At 44.8% G+C, this 26,803-nt stretch overlaps 1 protein-coding gene across 1 annotated transcript; it reads left to right on the forward strand.

Annotated features, from left to right (window-relative positions):
- Positions 1 to 21,820: 21,820 nt before the first annotated feature.
- LOC134404526 (ferritin heavy chain A-like) lies at positions 21,821 to 26,222 on the forward strand. Its single transcript, XM_063135243.1, has 4 exons — positions 21,821 to 21,922; positions 23,045 to 23,191; positions 24,208 to 24,333; positions 26,067 to 26,222. Exons 1-4 carry the CDS (start codon positions 21,821 to 21,823, stop codon positions 26,220 to 26,222), a joined length of 531 nt encoding a protein of 176 aa, XP_062991313.1.
- The last annotated feature ends 581 nt before the right edge of the window (positions 26,223 to 26,803 follow it).

Genomic DNA, 26,803 nt, shown 5'->3' on the forward strand with positions numbered 1-26,803 from the left:
TTTCTTTGACTAACGAAGCTAGACAGTTGCTTTCAACTCAAGCAGGGCTGTTCCCAACGTTCCAAAAGACACTTTTCATTAGGGAGGGTTTTTCTTGAGAAGCTTCTCACAAGCCTCTACATGAAGGGGCTGCCTCCCACCTCCTCCCAACTCCACCCTCTTGACCCTGCGGCAGACTTGGGGATCTGTCAACTCTGATGCCCTCTTACCCTCAGATAGAGGCTGAGTTCCCAGAAGGGAAGGGGATGGTCTCTAGGCCATCCGCAATCTCATAGATAAGCTGCTGGGAAGATTCATCTTTTATTCCTGAGGAGTCTTGGAGAATTTCTTCCCCCGCTTCCTGTGTTGGCTGATAAATTTCTGGTTCTTCTTCAGATTCTGAGTCTGATTGACCCCCTTACCCCTCACCCCCACACACACTAGGGGGGAAAAATACTATATCCTGACAATATAGTATACACCAGCTGCGCCCCTTCCTAGAGTCGGAAGACCTAAAGATGGTAGTGCACACGCTGGTAACTTCGAGGCTCGACTTCTGCAATGTGCTCTACATAGGGCTACCTTTGTGCCTAGTCTGGAAACTTCAACTAGTGCAAAATATGGCAGCCAGGTTGGTCACTGGTACACCTAGGGGTGACCACATTACGCCAATTTTAAAATCTCTTCACTGGCTGCCAATTAGTTTCCGGGTGAAGTATAAAGTGTTGGTTATCACCTTTAAAGCCCTACATGGTTTGGGTCCAGGCTACCTGAGGGATCGCCTTTTCCCATACAATCCGCCCCACACACTCAGGTCCTTTGGGAAGAATTTACTCCAGCCAACAAAAACAAGGCTGACAACTACTACCCAGATGACCTTTTCTTCTGCCGCTCCCAGTTTGTGGAATGGCCTGCCGGGAGAGATTTGTCAACTTAATAGTCTTCTGGAATTTAAGAAAGCCATAAAGACTGATCTCTTCCGGCAGGCCTACCCACTTGAAATTTAAATTTGCCTTTTAATGATGTGCTGCTTTTAGTAATGTATTGGTTTTAAATGTTTTAATTAGTTGTATGATGTTGCATTTGTGTTTTGCCCTGCCTCGATCTGGAGGGAGAGGTGGGTAACAAATAAAATTATTATTATCATCATCATCATCATCATTATATTTACTCAAACTCAGGATGTAGCCTTTCTTGCCAGGTGGGAATTCCACATTTCTAGATGGGACTTCAAGGAAATAATGTCCTTATAACCCACAGAAGCTCTCAGAAGTCTGTTACTGAGCATCTTTTGTTTCCGCTAATCATATATACTAATGGTTATTTCAGTTTGCTAAGTGCCAGCCCTTATGTAGATAAAATGGCACCAACCACATAGAAAAGGGAGATACCTTCTGCCTTGGGAAATTTTTGTAGAAGTACAAAAAAATAATTTAAAAAACCCTATAGGAAACACCAATGGAGGAACTCCCTAAAATAGCCTAATGAGGATTAAGTGTGTTCAGCAGACAGAAAATGCTGGCTGACTATTATTGGGGGTAGGGATAGTGGGAAACCAGGGTGACTGTGGTCTTAGCTAGACCTAAGGTTTATCCCAGGATCGTCCCTGCCTGCTCCCGGGATATCCTGTGTGTCATTTACATGAACAGGGATGACCCCGGGACGATCCCGGGATAAACCTTAAGTCCAGCTAAGGCCTGTAATGGAGAATCCTAGTCAGAGGCATGGTTACCTGGTGGGATCCATGAACAGGAACACTCCATATGTCAACAGTTTGTTGCAAGCTCACTTGTTTCCTTTCATCTAAACGTGGGTGTCCCAATGCCTCTCCGTTTGGAAGTGCAGTTATATGACCCCTCCTTCAAGGTTTTTGCCTGATCAGAAGTACGGATGTTGTAGGTGCCCAGCTGAATGCCGGAGTCCATCAGAGGCCCACGGCATGCTCATGGACCCACACTCCAAGTGCTTGCGAGGCCCAACAAGCACTCTGTAGCCATCTGCCCTCGTCCAGAGCCTCCATTGTGTGCCCCTATGACTGAGGAGGTAGAAATTCATTGTACATCCAAGGGCAGGGGATTTAATATCTGTACAGATTAGCACCATAGAGACTTGCCTCTCTCTCTCTTTCTCTCTTTTTCCTTAGGTTGGTTGGTTGGTTTTGGCCACTGTAGGGAAGCAGCTACAGAACTCCTAATGATCACCAGGACAATCTTGCTCTACAGTTCATTTGATCAAGGATGCTACATCAAGATGCAGCATCCTTTAAAGTAGGTTGATAGAGTGGGGTGGGGGGATGGAAACGTTGCCATGTCCCCCCCCCCAAAAAAAAGAAATACACCTAAAAAGTCATGACATCACTTTAAGAACATAAGAAGAGGCTTGGGGGCAACATTGTGGAAAGGATGCTTCCATTGTATAGCTAGGGTGGCCATGTGCCCTACTTTTACACAGGAGAGTCCTCTATGGAGACAGCTGTCCAGTCCATCTCTCCTCTGTGACTATAGAAAACCTTAAGAAGAAAGACCATGAAATTGCCCCTTAACAGTTAGCACCAGGTCAGTAGACACACCAGGTCAGTTTTTACCACTAAACTGAGATGAACTGTATTTATGTTAAAATTATAATAATTATTTCTAAATTATCAACTAACCATACAAAGCAATGTATGCAATATTATGTAGATCTGCCTTTTTGGGGGGAGATTCATCTTCTCTCTCTCTTTGTCTCTCTCAATGCGCATGTGTCCACCTTATATACACTTTAGCCAAAATCAGTGGGTTCAGCTCAAGATTTATAGGTTTACCCTTTTCTAAGCTCAGGAAGAAATATCCCATCCCACTTCTGCTGGCTCATGACCAGTATTGACATTAGATTATTGAAAGTTTTGACATTTCCATGAATCAGATGTTGACCTCAAAATATGTTCTTTAGACAACAAAATCCAGACAAAGGTCAAACAAATGAATCAAGGTAGATTGAATTAAAGTCATGGTTATCCCAGCCATCAATCATAATTCAAGATAAAAGTACCAAGGATAAAGTATGGACTACCAGGGAAGAAATGTGTTTTCAAGCCAGGTTCAAGCCAGGTGACAACCAGCCGGCCTCAGTGCTGGGACTTTTTTTTTTGAAAGCTTCAGTTTGGCAATGGAAAATGTCCAGGCTCTCTAACCTATTTTGGGTGGTAGGCAGATTTGGAATTTTGAGCTAGTGTCATTGGTTCAACCATTCTGATGAACCAAAATAAAGATGGAGCTGGAGGAGACGGCTGGAGTAGAAGGCTGTTTCCTGGAGAAGAAGGCTATCAATGACTACTCGTCCTGATAGGTAAGTACTACCTCCAGTAGCCTATGTACACAACATGGATGGGAGGTTGCTGTTGCACCCATGTCCTGCTGCATGCATACAAATGTCACCTGCTGCAATTCCCTTTTCTACGCAACTGTTAAAGATACAGCAGCTCTGTCCTCCTTTCCATATGGTCACCCTACTCCTGTATCTTTAACAGGTGCATAGAAATGGGAATTTCAGCAGGTGTCAATTGTTTGCATGCAGCACCTGGTGGAATTCCCTCTTCATCACAGCAGTTAAAGCTGCAGGAGCTATGCTAGACTGACCAGATACAAAAGAGGGAAGGGCTCCTGCAGCTTTAACTGTTGTGATGTAGAGGGGATTTCACCAGGGGCTGCCTGCATACAAATAACACCTGCTGCAATTCCCTTTTCTACGCAACTGTTAAAGATACAGGAACCCTGTCCTCCTTTCCACAGGGTAACCCTACCGTTCCTGCAGTAGTGGGGATTGGAGGAGGGAGCAGTGCCTGCCCCCTCTCCTCCTCACATTGCCACTACTACGGTGGCAACAGTGGCAGCAAAGGCAGGAGGATTTGGGCCAGTGGGCAGATTTTCCAGGAGCGCAACAGTGAGGGAAGGAGTGAACGGGGAGCGCCTCTCATGCATCCTCCTGCTCTAGCTGTTGCACCACCATCGCTGCCGCTGCAGTATTGGGGACAGGAGGACATCCTCCAGGCCTTGCAGTCCATGCTGCTGGTGGTGTGGTAGTGGCAGCAGCAGGACAGTAGGACCAGGGGGTGCATGAGAGGGGTTCCCCTGTCACTCCTGCCCTCGCTGTCGCACTGCCGGAAAATACACCAGCTGGCCTGACTCAGTAAGGGCCGAGTCAAGCCAGCTGATGGATAGAGAATCACAGACTCATAGAATAGTAGAGTTGGAAGGGGCCTATAAGGCCATTGAGTCCAACCCCCTGCTCAATAAAGGAATCCACCTTAAAGTAGGGTTACAATATGAAAATGAGGGCAGGGCTCCTGTATCTTTAACAGTTGTATTCCAAAGGGAATTTCAGCCAGTGCCGTTTGTATGCATGCAGCACCTGGTGAAACTCCCTCTTCATCACAATGGTTCAAGCTGCAGGAGTCCTGCCCTCTTGACCAGATACAAAAGAGGGCAGGGCTCCTGCAGCTTTAACTGTTGTGATGAAGAGGGTATTTCACCAGGTGCTTCATGCATACAAATGACCTCTGCTGAAATTCCCTTTTCTACGCAACTGTTAAAAATACATGAGCCCTGTCCTCCTTTTCATAGGGTCACCCTACCTTAAAGCATCCCTGGCAGATGGCTGTCCAGCTGCCTGTTGAAGGCCTCTAGTGTGGGAGAGCCCACAACCTTCCTAGGTCATTGGTTCCATCGCCATACTGCTGTAACAGTCAGGAAGTTTTTCCTGATGGCCAGCCGGAATCTGGCTTCCTGTAACTTGAGCCCATTATTCTGTTTCCTGCACTCTGGAATGATCGAAAAGAGATCCTGGCCCTCCTCTATGTGACAACTGTTCAGATTTAAATGTTTTATTATTATTTCAAAACACAAACTAACATGCAGACACCACAAAAAAAGGGAAAAATATGTAACTGTATTTTCACTTACTTGATAATTACAAAAAAAGTTCCCCTCTTTCTATTATCTAAAAGTTCTCTTCTTATTCATTGAATCCACAGATAAATAAATCATTTTTTCTAGTCCCCACAAAAAGTCTATAAGAGGCTTCGATTCGGTTATAAACATAGATGTTCTCTCTGTGACAACCTTTCAAGTATTTGAAGAATGCTCTCATGTCTCCCCTCAGTCTTCTCTTCTCCAGGCTAAACATGCCCAGTTCTTTCAGTTTCCAGACCCCTGATCATCCCCTGAACCCCCTCCAGCTTGGCTGTATCCTTCTTCTTCTATATTCTGTTACATTTAAAAGAAAATATTTAAAAGGGGGAGAGTTTGGTTCATCCTTTCTTAATTTCAGTGCATCCTGAAGTTTGAGAATTCTTTTTTTAATGCAAAACGCATATTGTTTGCGAGCCATTTTCACTAATATAAGAACATTTAAGAACATATTCGCCTTCCCTTAGCGACCAGCCACAGTTTATTTTGCACTTTGTTTCTTTTGCAATGTACTGTTAATGTGTTGTTATTCTGCTTTTATTCTATTTTATTTTGTCTACCGCTCCAAATTTCTGAATGGGGAGTTTTGTATAAATATTGTAAATAAATAAGATGCAATTTCCCCCCTAATGTATGGACTTTGTCCACATATCTTTTGATTGGAGAATTCCAGTCCAAAATTCAAAGAGGCATATATTTCGAAAAATAACAAAGTTGGTTCAAATAGTGGTCTGAAAAAATGAAATTAGGGCATGTCCACATTAAAATGAAAACCAAATATATTTCTCTTGCACCCCTACTTTCTAAGCAGGTGCCTCAGGGCTAAACCTTATTTAAGATTGAACTGTGGCTGCTGCTGTTACTTTCTTTTTGATATTCATACTGAAAATGAAACACTGCCTTGGAGCTCAGTTGTTATATGACAGTTCATGACCATCACTCTTCCGTATTTCAAAGTAAAATTGCAAACTAGGGAAACCATGAGTGTAACAGCATACAGATTGATATACTTCTGCAATTGGAAGTGGTACCCCATTAGTTCCTGCCCTCCAAAGAAAGATGCCAAGGTCTCATATTGGAGTGATGAAATGTCAAAGTTCTCCAAAGGTTAATTTCAGTCCTACTTATTAGCCAAAGTGAGTAAGAGTACATAAGAAATGCCATGCTGGATCAGACCAAGGGTCCATCTAGTCCAGCAGTCTGTTCAAACAGTGACCAACCAGCCATCGGCCAGGGATGAAGAAGCAGAACATGGTGCAACAGCACCCTCCCACCCATGTTCCCCAGCAACTGGCGCACACAGGCTTACTGCCTCAAATACTGGAGATAGCACACAACCATCAGGGCTAGTAGCCACTGATAGCCTTTGCCTCCAGGAATTTATCCAACCCTCTTTTAAAGCCATCCAAATTGGTGGCCATCACTACATCTTGTGGTAGTTAATTCCATAATTTAACTATGTGCTGTGTGAAGAAGTCCTTCCTTTTATTTGTCCTAGATCTCCAACCAATCAGTTTCATGGGATGACCGTGTTGGGTTCTAGTATTTTGAGAGAGGGAGAAAAAAAGAGAGGGAGAAAAGCAAAATGGTAGCAGCATTCAAGTGTCTCAGGCAGGGTTTTCCCTTACCCTACATGTAGAAGCTGGGAATTGAACCTGGGAAGAGATGTTACAGGCACCTGACTGGGTCTGGGGGTCTGACGGAGTCCCCTGACTCTGCCCTGCCAGACCCAGTTGGGCACCTATGGTGTGGTCCCAGATCTGTGGATCAAGGAGAAGAGGATCGAGACCAAGCAGATCCTTTGCCTCAATCCGGAGCTCCGAAAAAAAGGTAAGCAGGGGCTTACCTGGTGCTGCCACAGTCCGTGTGGCAACGGCAGCAGAGCCAGGTAAGGGGGCAGAGAGAAGGGGGGCTTACCTGCCTCTGTCGAGGTCCAGCGGCAGCTTCAACTGAGGCTGAGGCTCAAACTGGAAGACCAGGCCGCAACCACGGCCTGCCCTTCCATTTTCATTAAACTTTCATTTAACTTTTTTTAATGAAAAAAGGCAAGGCAACCATGGCCTGCCCTTCCGCATTGAGCCTCGGCCTCAGGTGAAGCCGCTGCCGGAACATGATGGATGCAGGTAAGGGGGGAGGAGGTAGGGGGGCCTTACCTGGTGCCAGCGCCGCCACCACAGTCCATGTGGCGACGGCAGCAGAGCCAGGTAAGGGGGCAAGTGGGAAGGGTCTTACCTGAGTCCATCGCGTTCCGGCAGCGGCTTCAATTGAGCCCGAGGACTCAAACCGGAAGACCAGGCTACTGCCTGGTCTTCCTGTTTGAGTCCTCTAGCTCAGTTGAAGTAGCCACTGGACCGCGACAGACGCAGGTAAGGGGGGAGGAGGGAGGAGGGCCTTACCTGGTGCCACTGCCACCACTGCGGAGCTCCGATTTGGATCCAAAGCTCCGCAGTGGAGCACAGCAGACCATAGGCGGATCGACGCAGGGAGGAGCAGGCCCGATCCGGATCGGGTGCAGAGTGGATTGGGGGGTTCGTGCACAGCCCTAATTTAGGGAGGTATGGCTAGGCATATGTACAGATTCATCTGTTCACCTATTTTTGCACTGTTTCAAAACCCTACAGAATTGTCAGGAGCAAAATGTGGAAATAAATCCATCCTTTCACCTTCCTTTCTCTGAAAGCTATCACCTCTGTTCAGCTTATGTTAATACATTCAGCTTCCTGCTCACGATCTACATGATTTCTCTGTCTCTCATGAACCAGGAAAAATATATTCTACCCCACCTCAGGTGAGCTATTACTGACCTCTACTGAAATTAAATTTGGGAGAGATTTGTTATTCATGAAAGCAGCTGTTGAACCTTGAAATGTGAGCTCTTTCATTCAGAAGTCATAATCAACGCGGAACAATGCCTACTGATCAGACATAAATTGGCTAAACTGATTGCCTCCAAATTAAAAAAACCCCACACACGAACAGTTCCCCCGGCAATTAATTCGATGTTCAGTTTCAAAATACTGAATATAGAGCATGAACTTCTCTAGATACCAATAGTTGGTAACCAATAGTTTCAAGGCAATTTTAAGTATTGACATCAAATACGGATTCATTTCAGAAACCAGAGCTGAATTGAAATGAGTGAGTATGTGATGAAATGGTGCTTTACTTTATTATTTAGCTGCATATTTGTAAGGGATGGGTGAAATGGGTGAGTGCTCACCCTGTGAGTGCTCACTCCTCTGCTGCTGCCACCCACACCGTGAGGTGCAACCACCCACCCTGGCTTCCCGAATTAATGGCAGCCGCCATTAACGCAGCCGGGGAAATGCTCAATTTCCAGAGGCTCTGGAAACTCAGGCTCCTCCCCTACACCAACGGGGGACATAAAGCCCTATTAATGGAAGGATAAAGCTTTATCCTTGTGTTAATAGAGCTTTTAAGGCCCCCTTTGGCAAAGGGGGGGAGGAAAGCAGGCAGAAGTAACATCGGGGCCTGCTCCTGGTGGACTCTTCCCCCCCCCACAGGGCAAACTGCCATCTTGGCCCTGTGGGGAAGAAGAAGGACTGAGGGGACAGGAGCAGGCAGAAGTAACATCGGGGCCTGCTCCTGCTGGACTCTTCCCCCCCCCCCACAGGGCAAACTGCCATCTTGGCCCTGTGGGGAAGAAGAAGGACCGAGGGGACAGGAGCAGGCAGAAGTAACATCGGGGCCTGCTCCTGCTGGACTCTCCCTCTCTCTCTCTCTCTCTCTCTTTCTCTCTCCTCCCTCCCTCCCTCCTTGACTCCTTTTCCTTGTGTGTCATGTCTTTATTAGATTGTAAGCCTGAGGGCAGGGACTGTCTTTTTTGCTAAGTGCAAGCCGCTCCGAGAGCCTTTTTTGGCTGAGGACCGGGGTATAAGTATGATAAATAAATAAATAAATAAATAAATAAATAAATAAATAAATAAATTTTCCAGAGTCTGTGGAAATCGTGCACTTCCCCCCACTGTGTTAATGGCAGCCACCATTATTGTGGGAAGCCAGGGTGGGTGGTTGCTGAGAATTCATGGGGGGCTCGCAAGCACTCAGGCATAGGCCCGCGCTTACACTGAGCATGTCTGACTGGGTCCATGAAGGCCAGATGTGTTGGGGGGGCTGCCCTTATGGACCTAGTCGGACCCTCACAACAACCCTATTTGGTTGTTGTCTGGTGCTGCCCCTTTCCAGCATGTAACTCCTCTGCTGAGGGAACTGCACTGGCTGCCTATTCGCTACCAGGCCAGGTTTAAGCTTCTTGTGTACAAAGCCCTAAACATCTTGGGACCAGGATACCTGAGAGAGCGCCTTCTCCCCTACCAACCTGCTCAGTCACTGAGCTCATCCAAAGGTCTGTTCCTGGTCGTTCCACATAGACCCATCCTCCAACTAGAGTCCGGGCACCGCGGGTTGACCTGGCTCCACGTGATTCCTCGCAAGGAGCCAGGAGCTGTGCCCATCAGGGGTAGGGTGAGGGGAGTGGGGAAAGTCATTTAAATTTTAAAAACCTTGCCTTATGCGCGCGAGCATTTGTGCACTGCTGGCCCTTTAATAAAAAAATTGGCGAGCGTGATGCCTCTCCTTCTCAGGTCATCACATGTCGCTTGTAAACAGAGGAGGGATCTCACCTTAAACACAATGTGCGATCTTCCCTCCTCTGTCGCGGGCTAACAGGTAGGTCTAGCTAAGGCCTTAGTTAGTTATTTCATTTCTATATTGACCAATAGCTGAAGCTCTCTGGGCAGTTCACAAAAAATACATTTATTTTTATTTCAATGCCTGATTATTAGAAGGGATAGAATAGGTAAGGCAACAATAAGCACTTGAAATGTCAATTTAACACCATGAAACTTGAGTTGTACTGAAACTTTTAAAACCTTATAATTAAAGATTTGTTTTTGATTTGCTCAAACCATGCGCTACTCGGCATCATTCATGACCGACAAAAGGGCTAAATAAAACTACAGAAGAAATAAGCCAGATGCTATAAATTTACAACCACATGTATAAAGAAATTGAAGGCTCTCCCTTCATAAGGAGGAGAGTGGTGACGGCGTCAAAATAAAAAGTATGCAGAAGGTTTTTCTCACCAAAAGAGAAAAGAGTAGTGGTGGCTGAGGTGAATAAGCTGTAAGTGTTTAGGGGGCAAGTGTAACCCTAAAAGAAGTTATACGTGTATTCCTTCCACATACACTTGCTCAGAGATATTACCTCAAGGAAAAGATTAATGGTATTATGGGTACTGAAATTCCGGGGGGTTGAATTTGTACTGTGTGGTGTATAAATGTTAAAGTGGGCTGGTGATGAGGGGAAGGGTGATACATCCCAGAATACCTTTGCCTTTCATTTTGTGTCTTAAAGCCCGAGTCTGGCAATGGAAATTTGAATCAACAGTGTCACCGTGCAGGTGCAGAATGAATTTCAATTATGATTTGCTGCTTTTTCAAGTGCATAAGAGTCCCAGCACTCAAGGTGACATACATAATCCTCCTCTCCATTTTATCCTCACAACATCCACCCTGTTTGATAGGTTGGGCTAAGAGTCTGTGACTGGCCCAAAGTCACCTAAGTGAGTTTTCATAGCTGAGTGGAGATACAGGGCTACAGGAGCTTTAACAGTTGAAGAGAAAAGGGAATTTCAGGAGGTGTCATTTGTATGTATGTAGCACCTGGTGAAATTCCCTCTTCATCACAACAGTTAAAGCTGCAGGAGCCCTGTCCTCTTTTGTTAGAGTGACCAGATGGTGATGGTGCTTACTGTTCAGTTATGTGTGTGTGTGTACATTCGTGTGTGTGTGTGTGTGTGTGTGTGTGTGTGTGTAATTATCATAGACAATTCTGCCGCCTTTCAAAGAGATTCATTACAGATTTCTTGTTCTTCTTTGTAAATCTTGATGGCTGCTATTTGTCATGTATGCCCCTACTGCTCCTGTGTTGGGAGCAGGTGACGCAGGTAATCAATCAGAAAGAGATTCTGATTCAGAAGATGCCAAGCCAGTGTGGGGAGGAAGTTCACACGGGAGAGCCTCCAGCTGTGAATGCCCCCTCCCAGAGTCTGTCTCCTCAAGGCCAGATCCTATGCTCTCAGAAGACAGGGAGTCAACTTCCGGGGGTAAACTGTCCGGCGAGGTGATGTTTGCCCTGTCCTGGACGGGGTTGCACTCTCCCTAAAGGATCAGGTCCATAGTTTGAGGCACAGGTGAAGTCAGTGGCAAAGAGCACCTTTTATCAGCTTAGGCTGATATACCAACTACGCAATGTGTTATACATGGGGCTGCCTTTGAAAACAGTCCGGAAACTTCAGCTGGTACAAAAGAGGGCAGCCCGTCTACTAACAGGGACTGGCTGGTGAGATCATATCACGCCAGTCCTTCTACAACTTCATTGGCTGCCAATCCAGGTCCGGGCCCGATTCAAAGTGCTGGTATTAACATTTAAAGCCCTAAACGGTTTGGGGCCAGGTTACTTGAAGAAACGCCTCCTCCCATATGTGCCTGCTTGGACCTTAAGATCATCCACAGGGGCCCTTCTCTGTGAGCCCCTGCCAAAGGAAGTGAGGCAGGTGGCTACTAGGAGCAGGGCTTTCTCTGCTGTGGCATCCCGGTTGTGGAACGAGCTCCCCAGAGAGGTTCGCTTGGCACCTACATTGTTTGCTTTCCATTGCCAGCTGAAGACCTTTTTATTTTCTCAGTATTTTAACACCTAATTTAACTTACATTTAAACTTTGCTGTTTTAATCTCATATTTTAACCTATATTAATTTTTGCTGTGTGGTTTTATTCTGGTTGTGCTTTTTATATTGTATTTTGTAATTGTGTTTTAAATCTGTTGTTTGTTTTTATGCTCTTCATGGTTTTAATTTTTGGGAACCGCCCAGAGAGCTTTAGCTATAGGGCGGTATAAAAATGTAATAAATAAATAAATAAATAAATTCCAAAACATTACTTGATGCTAGGAATCGCCGGAAGTTAAAACATTCAGCGAGATTAGCAGCAAAGAGACTGTCGGAGAGATGCGTGAGAAGGCATCTACACATCCTTCTCCACCCTGAAGCTTGGGACATTTAAAAAGCCTTTTCTTTCCTTTGAATGGTCAATTGTTTTGCTTAGTTTGCATAGTGTTGCCTAGGGGGGATTTTCCCATAAAGGTGCCTAGTTTGTGTTACAAAAGTGTTAATTGTTTGCAATAAAGTTTTGTGGATTGGCCTAGGAACTTTCCTTGGTTTTGATTCCTTGGGGACTCTTGAGCAGCTACAGCACAGGACACTATTAAAGGTTAGCTCAGCCTGAAGCAATAAGTCTATGCAATTTTAGCAGTGCTTCTGTTTGACTCATTGTGTGACTTCCTGGAATCTGAATACCTGGAAGAGCAAGTGATCATAGAATCATAGAATAGCAGAGTTGGAAGGGGCCTACAAGGCCATCGAGTCCAACCCCCTGCTCAATGCAGGAATCCACCCTAAAGCATCCCTGACAGATGGTTGTCCAGCTGCCTCTTGAAGGCCTCTAGTGTGGGAGAGCCCACAACCTCCCTAGGTAACTGATTCCACCTTCGCACTACTCTAACAGTCAGGAAGTTTTTCCTGATGTCCAGCCGGAATCTGGCTTCCTTTAACTTGAGTCCATTATTCCGTGTCCTGCACTCTGGGAGGATCGAGAAGAGATCCTGGCCCTCCTCTGTGTGATAACCTTTTAAGTATTTGAAGACTGCTATCATGACTCCCCTCAATCTTCTCTTCTCCAGGCTAAACATGCCCAGTTCTTTCAGTCTCTCTTCATAGGGCTTTGTTTCTAGACCCCTGATCATCCTGGTTGCCCTCCTCTGAACACGCTCCAGCTTGTCTGCATCCTTCTTGAATTGTGGAGCCCAGAACTGGACACAATACTCTAGATGAGGCCTAACGAGGGCCGAATAGAGAGGAACCAGTACCTCACGTGATTTGGAAGCTATACTTCTATTAATGCAGCCCAAAATAGCATTTGCCTTTCTTGCAGCCATATCACACTGTTGGCTCCTATTCAGCTTGCGATCAACAACAATTCCAAGATCTTTCTCGTTTGTAGTATTGCTGAGCCAAGTGTCCCCCATCTTGTAACTGTGCATTTGGTTTCTATTCCCTAAATGTAGAACTTGGCATTTATCCCTATTAAATTTCATCCTGTTGTTTTCAGCCCAGCACTCCAGCCTATCAAGATCACTTTGAAGTTTGTTTCTGTCTTCCAGGGTATTAGCTATCCCACCCAATTTGGCGTCATCTGCAAATTTGATCAGCGTTCCCTGCACCTCCTCGTCCAAATCATTAATAAAAATGTTGAAGAGCACTGGGCCCAGGACTGAGCCTTGTGGTACCCCACTCGTTGCCTCTCCCCAGTTTGAGAAGGTTCCATTGATAAGTACTCTTTGAGTCCGATTCTGTAGCCAACTGTGAATCCACCTAATAGTTGTTCCATCTAGCCCACTTTTAGCTAGTTTGTTAATCAGAATGTCATGTGGTACTTTGTCAAAAGCTTTGCTGAAGTCAAGATATATGACGTCCACAGCATTCCCACAGTCCACAAGGGAGGTTATCCTATCAAAAAATGAGATCAAATTAGTCTGACAGGATTTGTTCCTGACAAATCCATGTTGGCTTCTAGTAATCACTGCATTGATTTCAAGGTGTTTACAGATTGACTTCTTTATAATCTGCTCCAGAATTTTCCCAGGGATGGATGTCAGACTGACTGGTCTGTAGTTCCCAGGTTCCTCCTTTTTGCCCTTTTTGAAGATAGGGACAACGTTAGCCTTCCTCCAGTCGTCCGGCACCTCACCCATCATCCATGATTTTCCAAAGATAATAGACAAAGGTTCTGAGAGTTCTTCTGCTAGCTCCTTCATTAATAATAATAATAATAATAATAATAATAATAATAATAATAATAAATGTATTTCTTACCCGCCTCTCCTTTTAGATCGAGGCGGGGAACAACATTAGAACAGGAATCAATACATCTTAAAAATTCATGATTTAACATTGATCTGGATAGGCCTGCTGGAAAAGGCTAGTCTTTAAAGCTGCCTTAAAATCACACATAGAGTTAATTTTACGAATCTCCTCCGGCAGGCCATTCCACAATCTGGGGGCGACAGAAGAAAAGGTCCTCTGGGAAACTGATGTCAGCCTAGTTTTAGCTGACTGAAGTAAGTTCACCCCAGAGGACCTGAGTGTGCGGGGCGGACTATATGGGAGAAGGCGATCCCGCAAGTAACCTGGACCCAAACCATTTAGGGCTTTAAAGGTAATGACCAACACTTTGTACTTTGCCCGGAAACTAATTGGCAGCCAGTGGAGTGATTTTAATGTTGGTGTAATGTGGTCACCCCTAGATGTACCGGTGACCAACCTGGCTGCCATATTTTGAACTAGTTGAAGTTTCCGAACTAGGTACAATGGTAGCCCTATGTAGAGCGCATTGCAGAAGTCAAGCCTTGAGGTTACCAGCGCGTGCACTACTGTCTTTAGGTCTTCTGACTCTAAGAAGGGGCGCAGCTGGCGTATCAGCCGAAGCTGATAGTAGGCACTCCTGGCCGTCGCATCTATCTGGGCTGTCATTTGGAGTGACGGATCCAGGAGCACCCCCAAACTGCGAACACAGTCTTTCAGGGGGAGTGTAGCCCCATCCAGAACTGGCTGACACACCTCCAAACCTAGGTCAGAGCCCTTGACAGCAAGCACCTCTGTTTTGTCTGGATTCAGCTTCAGTTTGTTTTTCCTCATCCAGCCCATTACTGCCTCCAAGCATTCATTCAGAGGAGACACACTGTCCTTAGCTGATGCTGTTACTGAAGGCATAGAGAAATATATTTGGGTGTCATCAGCATACTGATAGCACCCCGCCCCATGCCTCCGGATGATCTCTCCCAGCGGTTTCATGTAGATGTTAAACAGCATTGGGGATAGGATGGCACCTTGTGGTACGCCATACAACAGCTCCTTTTTTGAGGAGCAACTATCCCCCAGCATCACCATCTGGAATCTACCTGAGAGGTAGGACCGGAACCACTGGAGCACAGTGCCCCCGATTCCCAAAGCCCTCAGGCGTTCCAGAAGGATACCATGGTCGATGGTATCGAAAGCTGCTGAAAGGTCCAAAAGTACCAGCAGTACCACATTACTCTAGGATGCAGTTCATCGGGCCCTGGAGATTTAAACTCATTCAAGGAAATTAGGTGTTCTTTGACCATTTGTTTATCAATCTCAAACTGCAATCCTGCCCCCTCAACTTCTGCTTCACTTTTCCCCGGGGAGTCATAGACCCGCTTTTGGGAGAAGACCGAGGCAAAGTAGGAATTGAGCACTTCAGCCTTTTCTTTGTCGTCTGTTATCAATTTGCCATCCTCATTAAGCAGTTGAACCACCATTTCTTTCCTCTGTCTTTTACTACTCACGTATCTGAAGAAAGCCTTTTTATTGCTTTTAGCATCCCTCGCTAATCTCAGCTCATTCACAGCTTTAGCCTTCCTGATGCCATTTTGGCACTTCTGCACCACATGTCTGTACTCTTCTTTCGTAGCCTGGCCTTCCTTCCACTTCCTATATGTATCCCTTTTTGTTTTCAGTTCATCAATAAGCTTTTTGTGGAGCCACATTGGTTTCCTTTGTTGTCTTCTATCTTTTCTCCTGGTTGGAATTGTTTGTAACTGTGCCTTTAAAATTTCCTTTTTTAAATACTCCCACCCATCCTGCACTCCTTTTCTCATTAGGCTCACTTGCCACGGGACCTTACTTATTATAGTTCTGAGTTTATTAAAATCAGCTTTCCAAAAATCCAGAGTACGTGTATGGCTATGCTCGACTTTTGTCTCCTTCATAATCAAGAATTCAAGTATGACGTGGTCACTTTCCCCCAGAGTTCCCGTAACTGCCACTTTATCCACTAAGTCATCCCTATTGGTCACCAAATGTCTGTGAGACCACTTCACTAGCTTGAAACACCTGGCAGTGCTCCAGAATGGTATCTATTTGACAAGCTCACCTTAAGTTAGAACAGCTGAACACAATAAATCTTTGTGTAGTACTTCCACGTGAAAAATAAATGAAGAGGATGACATAAAACTGTGCCCGGTCTAGTGCTTTAATCAAAGAAGCAGAAATCTGGCTGAATTTCACTTCAGAAATATAAGTGGAAATGTGTACAAAGAACTCCAACCAGCTTTCTGTGAGCGTACATTTTTGAAGGATAACTAAGCATGGTCTTCTTGAAAGAAGTTCATCCAATATTGTCCTTCACCCTGGGCAGAAAAACAGAACAGCTGGACACAATGAATCCTTTTGTAGTACTTACGTATGAAAAATAAATGAAGAGAATGACATAAATCATAGGCGATTTTTGAAGCATGCCATGTCTAGTGCTTTGATCAAAGAGGCTGAAGTGCACTCGGGGAACTTAAGGGGAAATGTGTACAAAGAGCTCCAACCAGTCTTCTCTGACCATACATTTTTGAAGGATAACTAAACATGACCTTCTTGAAAGAAGTTCATCCAAACTTATCTTGTCCTTCACCATGAAGGACAAGAAAATATTTTGCAGGAAAATATTTTGGGTTGGCCCTGCCTAGAATGGGAGAGGGGAATCTGACACTTGGGCCTTAGCTAGACCTAAAGTTTATCCGAGGATAGTCCTGGGGTCATCCCTGTTCATGTAAATGACACACAGGGGATCCCGGGAGCAGGCAGGGATGACCCCAGGATGATCCCGGGATAAACCTTAGGTCTAGCTAAGGCCTTGATCTCTTTCTATTTATTTTATTATAATCCTGCTGTAGAAAGGCAAAAACGTTGGCTAAGTAAGATGTCCTTGGGCAACATCGAGTCCTGATTCTGAGCAGAGCTAACGTTGCTCAATATGAAATCCCAGACTATCAAGTCATGTTCCCACACAAGAGTTGGTGACAATGACAATTTCCACTGGCTGGCACTATGTCCTTGCCTGCTTCAAACCTGTATTAATACTGTCTGGGATAAGTGGAACGGCACAGTAATAGCCTATTTATTTATTTATTAAAAACATTTGTATCCCACCCTATGTCACTTGGATCTCAGAGCGGCATACAGATAAAATCATACAATATAAAACAATAAATATACACAGCTAAAAACAAATTAAACCATGAATCAACTTAAAACCAGTATATAATTTAAAAGCAATTAAAATAATTAAAACCGTTAAAACAATGTGCAAAATTGGTGAATTTAACCATTAAAGGTTTCGTTTAGCATTCAAGAAAGCTATCAAGACTGATCTCTTCTGGCAGGCCTATCCAGTAAAATTTTAGGATATTTTTAGTATGATTTTAGGATGTTTTCAACAGTGTATTCTACATTTTTAATCAGTATTTCATGTGTTTTATGCTTGCTGTTGTTCCCCGCCTTGATCCAATCGAAGAGGTGGGTAAGAAATAAAATATTTTTATTATTATTATTATTATTATTTGTTTAAAAGCCATGTTTTCACTTGGCACTGGAATAAAATCAGCATTGGTGCCAGTTGGGCCTCCAAGGGGAGGGCATTCCACAGTGGGGGTGCTACCACAGAGAAAGCCCTCTCCCATGTCCCATCGCAGCATACATGTTGTGCTGGTGGGATGCAGAGAAGGGCTCCTCCAACAGATCTCAAGTCTTGGGCTGGCATATATAAGGAGAGGCGCAACCTCAGGTATCGAGGCCTCAAGCTGTTTAGGGCTTTAAATGTCATTACCAACACCTTCAATTCCAACCAGAAGCATATAGGCAGCCAGTGAAATTCCTTTAAGATGGGTGTTATGTGGTCTCTGTAACTGCCACCAGTCTAGCTGCTGCATTTTGCACTAGCTGCAACTTTCGAGTCATCTTCAAGGGCAGCCCCACGTAAAGTGCATTGCAATAGCCTAGTTTCCTGAGTGTTGGTATGGTAGAGAAGAGAATTCCACTGGTTGGCACCATCTGCTGATTACATATTTATCTTCTCGTAAACCAAGAGTAGGCAGCTTCTGGGGACAATTTCCTAGAAGTGGGCAACATCCCTACTCTCACAGAACTTCATCACACCAGTGTTATGCTCCGCAATCCCAGTGAGTTCAATGCAATGGGCTCACATGATGCTAACCCTATAAGCTGCAATCATGGTGAAGTATTCCGATGTGCCCTGCTGTGATTGCGCTTCTTCCCCAAAAGAAGCGATGAAAATAGGATCGCAGAAAGAGTGATTCTTCTTATTCTCCAAGCGGCCACTGGGGGCACAGAAGGAGGGTAGTGCTGAGGAGAGGGATGGAGGGAGGGTGAGTGGTGGTGGTGCGAGCTATTGTATAGTATACCAGCATACAACAACAAGGGTCGGTGGGAGGGTCAGGTATCAGAGACGACAACGAGGAAATCCTGTCTTGGTTTTCTCAAGGGGGAGGGGAAAAAAGGAGGGTGAGAGAAATCTGGTCCTGCCTGCTGGGGAGGGAGACGGAAAAGTTTGTGTTCTTCTGGTAAGCAGATTCAGCCTCTTCCTCTACACACATCCTCCTCAGAGAGCTGTAGGTGTAAGGTTTTAACTTTCGTCTCAATAAACTAAAAAACAAAACAAAAAAACCCTCCTGGGGCGCACACCGAAACAGGGCAGAGCTGAGCAGGAGCAAGGAGAAGCGCAGAGGCAGTGAGGCGGCCGAGCCCCATGGCGCCTGCAGGAGTAGCCCCCTGGTACACAGTGGGCTTTACTTCTGAGCTAACATGTCTGCATTTATACTGTCAACAACAACAACAACAACAACAACAACAACAGGAAGCTTTCATACACTTTGGAAATGAAGTGGGATAATCTGAGGGAAATGGGTAGGTGGGATGAAGGCTACAGTGCTGCCATGACACAGTTTCTGAACAACAGGCCTGGCCGCGGACACTCCCTGCTCAAGCTAAGCCCCACCACTTGAGGAGCCTAAGGTGAGGGACAACCACCGCCTTTCTCCAAACTATGTGGAGAAAGGGGTTAAATTGGAAGGATTTCAGTAATAAATTAAAGCGCTGCGAATTATATGTACTGAGGTGAATTATTGTCAGAGTGGGTGTTAAATGTAAGTAATTGCAGATGATAAATGCCAAACAGACACGGGGGATTTTTGTGGTAGTTAAAACAAACTGATTAAAATTTCATTTTAAAAGTTCACAAGCTTTGTTTCATAATAAAACATTTCAAAAAACCTTTTTAAAACCTCTCATCCAATCCTTTCACTCTTCTCATACACACTTTCCTTTCTCTCACACATTCACTCTTGAACTTTCATTATCTGTATTGATTAATATACACCAACTATCAGCACATCACCCTCAAAAGACGCTACTATCTACACTGAACTTCAAATTCTCCAGAACCCAAGTACTCTACACACCAAGAGCTAACACAGAGAGAGCTCCCAATCCCCTCAGTCCTTCCCTTATATATCACTCCTCCCCCTCCCAAGACATTCTAACTCCACCCACTCAGGTCAACATTCTAAACACACCAGACCTACAAATGCTAGACATGCATAAGGGAACTGACTTGTGGGGTGTAACGCCACAAGTGCCACTTTTTCCTGGCTTAAAGGGAATCAAGCTGTGGTTTGCTGCCACATCCCTGGCAGCAAACTATGGCCACACCACCAGCCATACTGCTGAAACTGTGGCATTGCAGCAGCAGCAACAACAACAACAAAAGGATTTTATTTTTTTAAAAAAAATCTTTTTTTTCCTGTTGTACTATCAATTATATTCCCCAACAACTGGTGTTAGTGAGAACTACTCCCAGCAGATATCTCCCATATTAATACAGACAGTCTACTGAATCTGCAAGCTTCATTGCTGACCAAATCTCCTTTTTATTTATTATAGTCATCCTCTCTTTGTCCCTAACCTCTGACTCTTTCCATTAGGCTCTCCCTGTGAGTTTCAGAGTGACCTTACACTGTTCATATTTAGAGACAGAAGGCTCTACTCAATGGATTTCAAGCCTAACGAAGCTGGAGGACCCCCGCCATGTTTCAAAGTGCTCTTCACTGGAGTGCACTTTTTACATTAGCAGAGTTGCAAAAGTCCTGTGAACCTTTTAGCAAAGAGCAGAAGTAATACTACATTACATACATTTTGTATAATATCACTTTGACATTAAGAAGGAAAAATCTAAATAAGCCATATTCTATACTGAAGAGTCTCCTCACCTCTTTAATGACTGCATTCCATTCTTCCATTAACTTCAAGGAAGTTTAAGGAATAGAAGTTCATTGGTACTCTGTCTGTACCCAACCCCAAATGAACAGTTGCCCATGAGTGGTGAGTGCTGCCATCATTTCTCTTTCATGAGATTTATTTAGAAGATTTGACTGAATGATCCTTAAGGCAACTTACAACACATTGTAATAATACACAGCCCTTAGTCCAAGGATGGGCAACTTACGTAAGAACATAAGAAGAGCCATGCTGGATCAGACCAAGGCTCCATCTAGTCTAGCCCTCCATTCACACAGTGGCCAAGCAGCTGTCAACCTGGGACCCACAAGCAGGACATGGGTGCAAGAGCACCCTTCTGCCTGTGTTCCTCAGCAAATGGAGTATATAGGCATTTTGCCTTGGATACCAGAGGTGGCACATAGCCATCAGGACTAGCAGCCATTGAGTCTTCTACTCCAGGAATTTATTCCCCCCACTTTTAAAGCCATCCAAATTGGTGGCCACCAAATTGTGAGGTATTCTTTAGGGTGGATTCCTACACTGAGCAGGGGGTTGGATCGATGGCCTTATAGGCCCCTTCCAACTCTACTATTCTATGATTCTGTGATAGAAAATTCCATAGTTTAACTACTCATTCTGTGAGGAAGTATTTCCTTTTCTCTGGCCTGAACCTCCCACCAATTAGCTTCTCCAGGTGTTCCTGGACTGCAACTCCTTTCACCCCTCTCCATTGCCCATGTTGGCTGGGACTGATGGGAGTTGCAGTCCAAGAAAATCTGGAGGCGGATGAGTTGCCCACCCCTTCCTTAATCCCCTGGCTGATGTATGTGGCAAGATGCTTTGGACTCCAACCCCCATTTTCCCAGGTGGCATGGCCAGGGGTCAGGAATCCTGGAAACTGTACTGTAGAACATCTGGAAAGTACCAGGTTAGATAAGGCTGGGCCATGGTGTGCTTCCCTTTAACCTTGCAGACCCAAGAGAACTTGTAGTTAATTTATTTAATAGATTTATATATCACTAACTGTATCTAAAAACTGTCTCCAAGCAGTTCACAAAAAATACATGATGACAGAATAAAACAGAGCATTTAAAACATTAAAGCTCTTTGTGCAATCTTTAGTAAATGATGTGGGCAGCATATTCAATCAGGAAAGGCCTGGGTAAGAAGACGGGTCATTAATTGGTGCCTAAAACATGCCAGTTACTTGTTATATCAATAAACCATCAGCAAATTCTGATTAATTGCCGATGAACGGGGAATAGTAAAATCCCACACAAAGCTTGACATTTTAAACACATCTCTGCATAAGAACTCAGGATCGTTAGTCCCTAGCTAGAATAATAATAAAAATGGCAGTAATTGCATAAAAGCACTCCTTAAAATTAAGAGACAAAAAGAAAAATGGGTGGACAAAATGCTCATAGGTGAAATTAAGACTTTATTCCAGCCAGTTGCTAAGTGCAAATTGGCCCACTCAGTCACATTCTGCTGAGTCATCCTCCCATCCACAAAGCCGATTGGTGAGTCGGTAAGGAAGAGAACTTCCATTGGGTGGCACTGCTGCTACTTACATATTTACGTGCCTCTAACCTGTATATATATCCCACCTGAATCAGTTGCTCCCATGTATTAATGATTGCTTTTGCAGCATCTTGTTTCTTACAGCAGCGTTATGGCTTCTCAGGTGTGCCAGAATTTCCATGCTGAATGTGGGGCTGCTGTGAATCAAATGGTGAACCTTGAGCTGCATGCTAGCTATGTGTATCTATCCATGGTAAGTTTTTTTCAATTAATACTTTTATTGAGTTTTGTTTTCAATTTATGTTGGTACAATAACCGTAAAGCAGCACAAAATGTTAGAAGATCAGAAGGAGAAAGCATGTAGGGTCAATGTTCATAAGTTGTGCTCATTTCCATTCATGGAGAATATATCTGAGTGAATAAACCAAGTTCCAGTCCGTTCTCATATGTAGAAGCAGGTCTTCGTGAGTCCAGTGGGAGTTGTTCCCAAATATCTATACACACTATTGAAAGGTACTTGAAAGGTTGACCTTAATGCAATCCATTAACCATTTTGTGGTTAAGCAGCATGGTTTAGTGTGTTGTCTGAACCAGGCCGCACAGAGGAGGGCCAGGATCTCTTCACAATCAGTGTGCAGAACATGGAATAATGGGCTCAAGTTACAGGAAGCCAGATTCTGGTTGGGCATCAGGAAAAACTTCCTGACTGTTAGAGCAGTACAACAATGGAACCAGATACCAAGGGAAGTTGTGGGTTCTCCCACACTAGAGGCCTTCAAGATGCAACTGGACAGCCATCTGTCAGGTATGCTTTAAGATGGATTCCTGCATTGAGCAGGGGGTTGGACTCGATGTCCTTATATGCCCCTTCCAACTATACTATTCTATGATTATATGATGTTCTAGGTGAATAAATATATAATATGACTGCTACCGATAGTAATTCTTGTGGGTTCTGATTGACCTTTGTCCTAGACTTCTATTTTCTCAACTTCTATTTTCTTAAGAGGAGGGCTGAATAAAAACAACACTTAAGCTGAACCATGAACATGATAACTTGTGTTGGTATAATATATAATTAGCTTTTTTTACTGAAGGACTTGTATACCTGACTCATCCTCAATAGCTTTCAAAGCAAGACCATTTTCCTTCCTATCTTCATGCATTGGAATTGCAGGGTTTCATTTCATCCTTGTGCTTTAGCTTGAAGGGTTTAACTATCAAGGTAACTCATCAGAAGAACGTGTTTGGACAACTTGTCCAGAAGCACATATTCAATTGTTGCAGATGTTGCACAATATATTCATCTGGTTACATATTATCAAATAGAATAATCGGTGGCTTTCATGCGCCTTCATTCTTTTTCCCCTACTAGTCTTCCTACTTTGACCATGATGATGTTGCCCTGCACCATGTGGCCAAGTTCCTGAAGGAGCAGTCCCAAGAAGAGTGGGAGCATGCCGAGAAGTTCCTGAAATATCTGAACAAGCGAGGGGGGCATATTGTGCTGCAGGACATCAAGGTGAGCCTCATGGATTCTTTCAGGCTGTGCCTCACCGAAAACATCGGCCCCATTCAGACAACATGCTAAACCATGCTGCTTAAACCACAAAATAGTTAATGGAATGCTAAACCGTGGTTTACGGTGTCATCTGACACACATTTTCCCTAACCATCTGCCCTGTTAACCACGTTGTGGTTAGGCTCACTAACCACGTTATGTAGCATGGTTGGCGGCACTAACCATGGCTAAAAGTGTCATCTGGCACGTGTCTGTGGTTAAGGCATAGAGCTTCCAGTACAGAGTTACCTAACTAGGCGGGGCCACTCTAGCCAGTGGGCTCTATGGCTGCTCTGGACTGCTGATTGATATGCTCGCTGCGGCTGACATTTCGTGTGTTTTTGGCAGCGATTTTTGCTCTTTTTAGCAGTGTGCTTACAGTAGAACTTTCTAAATTTCCCCATACAAAGCATCCGTTTCTCCTACCTCGTTGAAGCGCCATTACACCCCTCAGGTTCTAATTACTGCGGTGGCGCTGCCTGATGACGCAGCTAGTGCAGCCAATCCGAAAGGCTTCTGCCTCTCCTGTGATGACTGTAGAGCTACAGGAAGCACGGTGATGCAGAAAGCAAAGGAACCCCTCACTAAACGGGGTGATGCATGCATGTAATTGCTGATTCCATTGGTGCCTACTCTAAAATGGCAGCTGTAACTGCCAGGGCTCCTAGCACTAGGGCTGCTGGGATACCAGGTGAATCAGTTGGAGGAATCAGGTGCTCCACTAACCACTTTGTGGTTAAGGAAAACTTAACCACAAAAGGTTAATAGTGTTGTTTGCAAGCATTCTGCATGTGGTTAGCGTTAACCACAGCTGAACATGGTTAAGCGAACCACAAAGCCCAGAGTGTCGTCTGAACTGGGCCATTGAGTCCTGATGCAACTTGTAGATTAGTTCCTGAACTGTGTATATGGTAATAATTACACTGATGCAAACTGTTGTTGCATTGAGTTTTTGTGTGTGTGTGTTTTATGTACAGAAGCCGGAGTATGACAAGTGGGGCAACTGCTTGGATGTCCTGCAGAGGGCCCTGCAGCTGGAGAAGAAGGTGAACCAGGCCCTGCTGGATCTCCACAAGCTGGCAACAAGGAAAGAAGACCCTCATGTGAGTCCCCACTCTGAATTGCTACAGTACTCAGAGGGTCTCTTGGCAAGTCCAAGAAGATTAATTTAATTTAGACTGGGGAACAGCAGAAGCTCAAAACTTTGTAACACTTATGGGCAATGCTGATTTTGAAGGAGAAGTGCTTTTCAAGATGCATCTCCTAGTTTTTAATTTTACACAAACAGGGGCCAGATCTACACCTTGTGTTGTATCATTATAATCCCATCATGGTATTGCTATATCCCTCTTGCTCATTTATACCTCCTAGGACACACAATGGCATTTGTTGCGGTGTTTTGGATCATGTGGAATAAAAAGCAGGAAACAACCCCACGATAGTGGTATATTGAATATGTAATGTGCCCCAACAGTAATTAGTGCACTTCAATACTGCTATAAAGCAGTAATGTAGATCTAGGTAGCTTACGATGCAATTGGAAGTGGCAAGAATTAAAATATATGCCATTGTGGAATCGAGATAGCCTTCGAAGTTCATGCCTTCTTCATTTCCCATGAATGGAACTAGAACTATGTGCACCGCCCCATTCAAAAGACGTCTGATGTCAAATTGTCCCCAGTGGGCATTCTCAAAAGGCATGTCCACAACACAGAGGAGGGGTTGAACCTCTTTCAGCCTGAGGGCTGAATTCAATTTCAGAGAAGTGCTCAGGGCCCTGAATTCCACTGGTGGGTGGAACCAAAACAAAAGCATATTTTAGCTTTGACCTCTTACTGCCATTATCTAAGCCTTAGGGGCAGCATTTCAAACTTTTAGTATTTGGGGGATGAGGAAGAGGGAAATGTACAAATGGCCAAAAAACACCCAAAATGATTGACAGTTGGGGAAGAGGTGGGACCAGGGGAAGGGGTTATGGGCATCTGGGCAACCCTGGAAAGCCAAAATTGGATGCCGGGGGGCTGCATTTGGCCCTGGGTTTAATAACCCTGCTGTTGAGGTAGAATGGCTTCATCGGGATTCCTGCTCCGCTAGGGATTCCATTTCTAAAGAAGTGGGCTGGATTTTTTCTAGAACTCCTAGCACACTATGGTTCCCAGGGCTCACTGGTGTATAAGCAAGGAACCTCTGTTTTAGGTATATTAGGCCCTTTCTACACCTAAGGATTATCCCAGGAAAATTAAGGGATTATCCCTGCCTGCTCCTGGGATCCTTTGTGTGTCATTTGGATGCACAGGGATGATCCCGGGGTGCGGGGGGGAGGCAGGTGTAGAAACGGCCTTAGATTAGTTCACGCTTTCGGAACACAATAAATAACCTATTAGGAAGGAAAGGAACCTCTCGTGCAAGCACTGAGTCATTACTGACTCTTGGAGGGACGCCAGCTTTGGCTGACGTTTTCTTGGCAGGCCTTATAGCGGGGTGGTTTGCCGTTGCCTTCCCCGGCCATGATTACCTTTCCCCCAGCTAACTGGGTACTCATTTTACCGACCTCGGGAGGATGGAAGGCTGAGTCGACCCAAGCCGGCTGCCTGAAACCAGCTTCCGCTGGGATCGAACTCAGGCAGTGGAGAGTTTCAGCTGCAGAAACTGCTGCTTTACCACTCTGCGGCACACGAGGCTTAAATAACCTATTACTCAGTGATTAATAAGATCTGTTGATGTCAGGCTCCTTGTTCCTGTTTGGGCTGTTTCACAAGCTTTGCAATGTAATGAAATGAAATGAGTGGATGTTCAATTTAGTCCTACTTTTCTTTGTCCCCCTCCCCCTCCTCAGCTGTGTGACTTCCTGGAGTCTGAATACCTGGAGGAGCAAGTGAAGGCCATCAAACTCCTGGGAGACCACCTCACCAACCTGCAGCGCCTGGGGGTGCCCAAGAATGGCACAGGAGAGTACCTGTTTGACAAGCTCAGCTTGGGGAAGAGCAGCTGAACCCACCCTCCCCATTGCAGCAAGTTCTGTGTAATGTGGACAAAAAAAAAATAAAACCAATTATGGCACAAAACCTAATGTTTTTTAGTGCTCTTAGCCTGAGATAAAGGAACGTGGCTGAATTGCTCTGGAGAGAAAGAGACTAATATAAGGGGCAGTATTCCATATGTAGCCATGAATGTCTGGTGGCACGCTGAAGCTTTGTCTTAAAGCAGAGGTGGGGAGCCGTCTTTCAGTCTAAAGGTTGAATTCCAATATGGGAAATGTTTCGAGGAGCTGCTTCCCATCTGTGGGTGGGGCCAAAGGAGAGGATCTGGTGGTCCCACGCTGCTATGGCTTTGGAACATCTTAACCAACCTCTTCCAAATAGAATGCTCCCATACAGTTCATAGAACAGTAGAGTTGCAAGGGGCCTATAAGGCTATCGATTTGTTATGAGACACATCCACTTGCAAGGCGGGACCAGCTCACCAACCTGGTGGAAACAACAGTTAGGAAACATGATGATTGGCATGGCATGAGCTGCCCAGGGTCAGCCAACCAACTAAGGATGAAGTCCAATGGGCTGCATGCTCACTGCC

This window comes from Elgaria multicarinata, chromosome 10 (genome assembly GCF_023053635.1).
Source record: "Elgaria multicarinata webbii isolate HBS135686 ecotype San Diego chromosome 10, rElgMul1.1.pri, whole genome shotgun sequence".
In the NCBI taxonomy this organism is placed as follows: domain Eukaryota; kingdom Metazoa; phylum Chordata; class Lepidosauria; order Squamata; family Anguidae; genus Elgaria; species Elgaria multicarinata.

Coding starts and splice junctions, on each gene's coding strand:
- LOC134404526 (XM_063135243.1), top strand. CDS start 21,821: ATGGCTTCTCAGGTGTGCCAGAATTTCCATGCTGAATGTGGGGCTGCT. Junction 21,923..23,044: donor GCTATGTGTATCTATCCATG/GTAAGTTTTTTT, acceptor TTCCCCTACTAG/TCTTCCTACTTTGACCATGA. Junction 23,192..24,207: donor TTGTGCTGCAGGACATCAAG/GTGAGCCTCATG, acceptor TTTTATGTACAG/AAGCCGGAGTATGACAAGTG.